This window comes from Danio aesculapii, chromosome 14 (genome assembly GCF_903798145.1).
Source record: "Danio aesculapii chromosome 14, fDanAes4.1, whole genome shotgun sequence".
In the NCBI taxonomy this organism is placed as follows: domain Eukaryota; kingdom Metazoa; phylum Chordata; class Actinopteri; order Cypriniformes; family Danionidae; genus Danio; species Danio aesculapii.
Genome location: NC_079448.1, coordinates 22,762,327 through 22,770,228, shown reverse-complemented (window position 1 = coordinate 22,770,228; position 7,902 = coordinate 22,762,327). Strand labels below are relative to the sequence as shown.

Genomic DNA, 7,902 nt, shown 5'->3' with positions numbered 1-7,902 from the left:
TGTGTGTAGAATTTTGAGGAAATAAATTATTTTAATCCATTTTGGAATAAGGCTGTAACATAAAAAAAGTAAAAAAAAAGTGAAGTGCCATGAATACTTTCTGGATGGACTGTAAGGGAATTTATGGGAGCATTAAAAATATTCTTCAGAACAGTAAATCTTAAATTACTTTTAACAGTAATGCATTACTTTTTGGTGTAAGTAATCGATAAAGTAATTGAGTTTTTGACTTTTTGAATGAAGTAATTGTAACTAGTTACTATTTTTCAGTAACTAGTACAACAATGGTCATTAGCATGAAGACATGGTCTACTAGTTAAAATTGCTTATTTCTCTGAAATCAAACATTCTTCAGAACATTTTAGATAATATTGTACACAAGTCAGCAACAAATAGAACACTGTTCTAGTGGTTTTTTGCATATTTGAATGATTTTTTAAAATTGCTTTTCTAGGAAGTCTCATAAAGACTTACTAGATAATAAAACGATTTAAAGCCTGAATTTACTACTACCCACACAGTCTTTGAGGACTCTGGATGAAGACTCCAGGCTTTGTGTACTAGTCTTCTCTTGACTTGAGGAAAGTCACATGATGCTGCTCTACTGGCAAAGCCTACAGTCTCCAGCTGCGGCCCATCTAAAGCCAGTAAACAACACACACAGAAAGAGATCTCACTGTCTCTTATAAAGCAGTCAATGCTCGGTTATTTGATTACACAGTATGGGAGGCTAAATATCGCCTTCTAAGAACAGAGCCTCAGTTTGTTTAAATGTGGCCACATTAAACGCAACGTGGCTCAGGAAAAAGCTTTGCATTGTTTATGCCGTGGTTTTATTTCAGGGACGAACAATACAATTGTTTGTGCTAGTACATTACAGGTTTTGTCCAATCAACTTGAAATAACTGTAAAATAATTAATAATCAAATTAGTATAAAAGAATGACTAATATTAATATATTACAGATATGTCCTTTCATCAGGATCTGAACTACATGTTATTTGTATTTTGGAATGAATCTTTTAAATGAACCATACAAACCTTTTACTTCCATGACTCATGTTTTCCGTTCAAGTCTCTCCCTCGTAGCAGAGACTTGATTGTTTTTCTATGCTCAAAGATCGACTGTGCCATGTGCCAATGAGCAAACAGTCATAAAGTGCAGCATAATTAATATTACATGATCTTACTGAACATTATACACCTATTGTATATGTTTAATAAAAATAATTTAAAAAATACTCATACTGGCATGTAAAGTGCAATAAAATAAAAGCAAGGTTTAATAATGTTGCTTACAGTAAGTTTACTGAGTGCATGAATCTGAATGAGCTGTATTTGTTAACTGATTCAGAGTCAGTAAAATCCACCCTCTTTGTTTGGATCAACAATCATAAAATCACTTTAAATAAATAATAGTTATAATTCCAGCAATAACTATTTTGTTTTTCAGGGTGATAGCTGTCAGTATCGATATTCTTTTTTTGTGTTTTTTTTAAATAATGGCAATAAAGTACAAAGTATGTGCATCTCTGGTAATAACACAAACAACAGGAAAGGTTAATTAATAAAACATAAATGATCGTAAATAATCTATTTTGGTTAACTAATTTATAAGATTTTTAGACCACAGTAACAAATTCTTAAGGTATTTTAGATTAGTAACAATACAAATACTCAAAATTTAAAAATTACCTATTGAAGTCTATGCTATATTAGCATTTTAAAGGAACCGATTTACAGTAAAAGTGGATGGGTTGGTTTGTTGATTAGTTGGATGGACTGACAGACTGACACAGTGGATGGATTGTTTTGGATAGTGGCACAGTAGGTAGGCTGTTTGTTTTGTTGGTTGGTCGGCCGGATGGATGAATGTATAGATGTGTTGATGATTGCATGGATGGATAGATGGATAGATGGATGGATGGGTGGGTGGATGGATGGTGGGATGGTTGGTTGAATGGTTGGTTAGATTAATGGATGATTGGTTGGCTGGCTGGATTGACTTATGGATGAACAGATGGATGCTAATGGGTTACTGGATTGGTTGGTTGGTTGTTCCATTTTAGTCATATTTAGCCTATTTTTTATTGCATCATCAATAATAAACTACTTTAACATTAAAGAATTCTTATTGAATGATTTTTTTTAGACATTAAAAATGTATTATTCTGTAGCTAGATTATTTAGACATTTTTATTTAAGTGTAAGCTAACCAGTGTTGGGTAAGTTATTTAAAAAGTAAATAATTAATAATTACATAATTAAAATTGTATTTAAATGAATTTTCTAATTACTATATCTAAAAAGCACCTTGATTACACACTAAATCATTTATTTTTTTTGCTCAATAATTAAAATCCATATAAATCTCAATGCATATACAATAAAAATTAAACTCTTTCTTGTTTAAATTTGATTAAAACAAAATCTTTTAGCTCAAAGAACAACCGACTCCATGTATGACACCATGTTTTATCATACTGTCATTAATTTCTTACTCAGGTCATTGTTTCTTAAGCATGTGCAATCATTTGGATAAATGAAACCTTCTTTAGGTAAAAAAAAGAACTATTTGCTAAATATATTTGTATAGTAAAACATTATAATTACTTTGCTTCTCTGAATTGATTTATAACTGTTGAGCTTATTTACATTATTTTAGCCCAGTACACTTTAAGTAACTGTAATTAAATGACCTAAAAATGAAAAGTAATCCCTTCCTTTACTTTTTCAGTGTAAAATCAATTTTATTGAGTTACAGTAATTACGTTGTAACTAACAGCACCCAACGGTGAGGCTAACGATCATGAATGTAATTAAGGTGTGCAATTATCAGCATCCTGAAATAAATACGTACAAGATTAACACTTGGCAAACACACCTTAACCTGTCTCTAATTTGATGGATTTACAGAGACTCACAATCCGATAGAGGAGATTATCATCGCCCTGCAAGCACCCTGTTTTGCTAGGAAATGGCTAATCCACATGCCCACGCTAGTCGGCCGTCTGCGCTTCAGGATCTGACTCTAGCAGTCCAGGCTTCCTCTTCCCACATTAAACTGGAGAGAAAGGTCAAATGTCGGACAGAGGAAAGCATGCTAGCATGGGAGAAACAAATGTTGGCTTTGTCTATGTGCTACACGACTTCCTGTCAGTGAGGATTAGCATCTTATATCTCTTCATTGAGTACAGAGTGTGCTAATTTGTCATGTGTCATCTATATTTGGTGAAAGATGTATGACAGAGTGAGATGAATATTTTTTGGGGGTCATAGATGCTAAAACACTGATTTAAGGATTACCTGAACACTCTTCTGCAGCTTCTGATGGTTCATTAGTGGCTGTGACGTCTGGAGATCCTGAGGCCATGATGTCACAATCACTGTTAAGGGGGAAAAAAGGTTGTATATTAGGAAAAAAGCATATCTAACGAACTTAAGGTAATGCATATAAAAATTCTTTACAACTCATATTTATGTCATATTTAGGGATGTTAATGAAATGAGCTCATTTTGTTTAGATTAGCCAGATAAATTGGTACACCGTTGATACCATTAAAATGGTACTAAAATGTTTAGGGGGAGATTTATTCTCGTACGGCCATTAGAAAACCATTCAGGCTTTAGATGTGATTGGACCTAAAAACCAAAACAAAAAAAACATTTAATATATTTTGACTCAAAAATGAAATGTGTAATTATATTTTAGCTAAATTACATACACATAAAAGTATAAGAAGTCATTATATACATTGTTTAAAGGTTTTGCTGATTCAGTTTCATGCATATATGGATTCATCATATACACTCACCGGCCACTTTATTAGGTATACCAGTCTAACTGCTCGTTAACACAAATTTCTAATCAGCCAATCACATGGCAGCAACTCTGTTGATCTACTGGGATTTTCACGCACAACCATCTCTAGGGTTTACAGAGAATAGTCAGAAAAAAAAAGAATATATCCAGTGAGCGGCAGTTTTATGGGCGCAAACGTTCATCCCTTTATGACCACAGCGTACCCATCTTCTGATGACTACTTCCAGCAGGATAAGGAGCCAAAGCGCGAATCATCTCAGACTGGATTCTTGAACATGACAATGAGTTCACTGTACTCAAATGGCCTCCACAGTCACCAGACTCAATCCAATAGAGCACCTTTGGGATGTGGTGGAAAGGGAGATTCGCATCATGGACGTGCAGCCGACAAATTTGAAGCAACTGTGTGATGCTATCATGTCAATATGGACCAAAATCTCTGAGGAATATTTCCAGTACCTTGTTGAATCTATGGCACGAAGGATTAAGGCAGTTCTGAAGGCAAAATGGGGTCCAACCCAGTATATTACCTAGTAAGGTATACCTAATAAAGTGAGTGTATTTTTGCTGTCAAATAGTATTTTTGGCCTAAGCACTATAGTAATTTGATTGTAAAGAGCAAATAATACTTAACTTTTTGTAATACATCAAATGGTAAAGTACCTGAATTAATCCGTTGTTGTAATTCCTTAGTTTCTGTAGGAATACAATTACTTCAATAATATAAACAAATTGCCCAATAGTGTACTAATGTTTATATATAACTATATATAATACTACAATAAACCACTGTTTACTATAGTAACATCTAAAGTGGATTACGGTATTTATAACAGTTTGTCAGTTTACTAGTTAATACTACAGCATGCTGTAGCATTCATTAACAAAGTTTTGTACTGTAAATACTGTAATATATACAGCATAATGACAACACTGTGGTAAAATACTATAATATTTACATTATTTAAATATTTTTTCATGTGATTCTTGAACAATTAAACTGTAAAAATCCAAAACATCGAGGTGCTTCTTTAAATGATTTGTTGATTGTGCCGTTTATGAGAGCTAGGGTGGAAGAAAAAATCTAAACCATTCATTCATTCATTCATTCTCCTTCGGCTTAGTCCTTTATTTATCAAGTGTCGTTACAGTGGAATAAACCCGCCACTATTCCAGCATATTTTTTACACAGCGGATGTCCTTCGAGCCGCAACCCAGTACTGGAAAACACCCATACATACTCATTCACACACACACTCACAAACTTTACCCAATTCACCTATAGCGTATGTTTTTGGATTGTGAGGAGCACCAGGAGGAAACCCATGCGAACACAGGGAAACTCCACACAGTGAACTCCACACTGTGTTGCCCTAACAGTCACCAAAGACATGCAATTCTGTTGTTTATTCACCGTCATGCAGTTCCAAACTAATATGACATTGTTGATTTCATCCTGCTCTGAGAAAAAAAAAACAGTGTTTCTAGCATGGGATGCATGTGCACTAACAAGATCCCTAAAGAGCAAGGCATCCAGAGAAAGCTGCTAGTCAGTGTGCCCCTTGAGGCTAAGAGTGTAAAATTTACTCTCACAGATCCTCACTAGCTGGCCTGTTACACAAACTAAACCTCATTTTCATCAACCAATGAAACCCCTGCAGTTCTGCTCGCCGCAGTCTAACATGGAGATTTAAAGTTTGTGTGAAATTAATATGTACATGTTTATGTTTATTTTGCTGGCGCATATTGTTATTCATTAGGTAAACAATTAATCCGTGCAAGTTAATCCACTGAAAAAAATGTTTGTTTGGGTAAAACGATTTTCTTCCATGTTTAGAGTGGTGGCCCTTCACTGTTGACGCCAGTTTGACGGCTTCAGCCATAATATTTTTAACCATGCCTCACTTATAGTTATTTTGCCATGAGAGAATGATGTGCAAAAAAGCCCCGCCACTACACAATATTCCATTTTAGTAGAAAATACATCAACATGCTGAAATAAATGTCACTCGGACTTTAGGATAATTTTGAATATAGGCAAAAAGTAGGTATCACTGCAGCCCGGAGACCTCCAGGTGGGAGTGACTTCACCACAAGTAGGCTGGGTTTAGGGTTGGTGTACAAGACATCAATAAAACGCAATAGGTTACTGCGTGGTTCAGATTAGGGTTGGGGTAGGTGTAGACCAGTGGTGTAGTCCTAAAAAAAAAGGTGGTGTACTATTGCACCCAACCCAAATTTTAAATGAAAGTAGGCAAATAAACGATGAAAGTCAATGTTTCTTTGATTCATTAGCTATATATATATATATATATATATATATATATAATTTAATATCAGCTACCTGTAATTATTAACTTCCATGAAAGGAAAAACAAATACTATGTCAATGTTGTAAATGGTTACAGGTTTCCAGCTTTCTTCAAAATATCTTCTTTTGTGTTCAACAGAGGGAAAAAAGACAAACCGGTTTGGAACAAGTAAAGGTCGAGTAAATGATGAAAATTTAAATTTTGGGGGAAAACGATCCATTTAAAAAGAAAAAAAACAACAACAACTGTTTAACTCTAAAGGGACTTGTAAAAATGTAAATACTGTACAAAAAAAATCAAGACAGCTATATCAAGTACTGTATGTTTTTAACATAAACTGTAAATTTAAAATAAAAAATTTAAGTCAGGAAAACAAAGGCAAAGCATTTTTCTTAAAAAATTCACATAAGCTACAGTATTAGCTACAGTACTGTCTCCGACCTCTCAAAAAGGTTTCCCCTGATGTTGGTCACACTAATCGGTCACACTGACCAACAGAAATCTATTGGCTTTGAAAGTGACAATTCTACAGCTAAACTATTACTATACACAAAGGACCTCCTTATTCCCACTATGTTTAAACATTTTATAAACGTTTCCTTCATTAAACCTTACAAAAAAATTCTCAAAGTCAAATAAAATCTAAAACAAATAATAATAATTTGACATGTCTACACCAATCAGATAAAACTAAGAACAGCGTTTTTGTCTAAAAATTGCTCCATGTCCACAACATTATCAATCATTTACCAAAAGTTGTCCATTCACATTAAATTGACTAAAAACGCTTTCGTCCCGGCCTTGAGCATGGAAAAAGACATAAAATGCTTTGAGCTGCTTCCTTTCTCCCTGCCGTTTATTTACTTTCCCGCTCTTTGAAACCTTACAACAATGTCAAGAAAAAGAATCATGTTTTTTGAAAGGACCAACAGTGAGTTTAAAGCGAGCTAGAAGCGAGTGAGAATAGAGACGTGACTAGGCATGTGCCGGTATCACATTTTCATGCTGCGATTAATTGATTGAGCTTTTATCACGGTATACGGTATTATCACGATATTGTAATTTTACTAGAGAAACAGGTAAAAAAAACACAAAAAACTTCAGTTTCATCAACTTAGTACCTTTAATAACTTTTTAATTAACTAAAAGTACTTTAAACATTTAAATACAAATAAATATAAATAAAACAATACACAATATAACAGTAAACTTGAGCAATTATATCAAAGTGAATGTGCAAAGAGAAACCGTCTTCGATCAGCAATCCCTCTGCATTTTTTTGGAACCCAAAATATTTCCAAACCTTTTTTTTTGAAGGGGGATAAATTGTCGGCAGCGTTCCTCTTTCCTCCATGCTTCGTGTGAGGATTAGTGAGCGGTGGCAGCGGCGGCGTGCACTGTGTGCCACAGTGCTTCTACATGCGGGGATTGTTTACATCAGAGTGCGCATCAGTTCTGCGCAGCATATACGCAGTGTTTCTTCAAGCGGTTGATGGAAAATAAGCTGAAGGGGGATAAATTGTCGGCAGCGTTCCTCCTTCCGCCATGCTTCTTTTTCGTGTGAGGATTATAGTGCAGTGGCAGCGGCGGCGCGCGCACAGTGCTTCTACATGTGGGGATTGTTTACACCAGAGTGCGCATCAGTTCTGCGCAGCATATACGCAGTGTTTCTTCAAGCGGTTGATGGAAAATAAGCTAAGGTGCGTTCTAAGAATATAAATTCGGATCTATTATTTTTCACGGTATTTTGAAGTGCCCGCGATAACA

General features: G+C 34.8%; 1 protein-coding gene across 4 annotated transcripts in view; it reads right to left on the bottom strand.

Moving 5' to 3' along the window:
- zgc:66433 (uncharacterized protein LOC321250 homolog) overlaps positions 1-7,902 on the bottom strand; it is an 84,649-nt gene that overhangs the window by 41,331 nt on the left and 35,416 nt on the right. For all 4 annotated transcript variants that reach the window (XM_056472114.1, XM_056472115.1, XM_056472111.1 and 1 more), the window contains one exon: positions 3,307-3,386. In XM_056472114.1, the coding sequence (XP_056328089.1) occupies positions 3,307-3,373 (67 nt within the window). In that variant the 5' untranslated portion in view covers positions 3,374-3,386. The remainder of the gene's footprint in view (positions 1-3,306; positions 3,387-7,902) is intronic.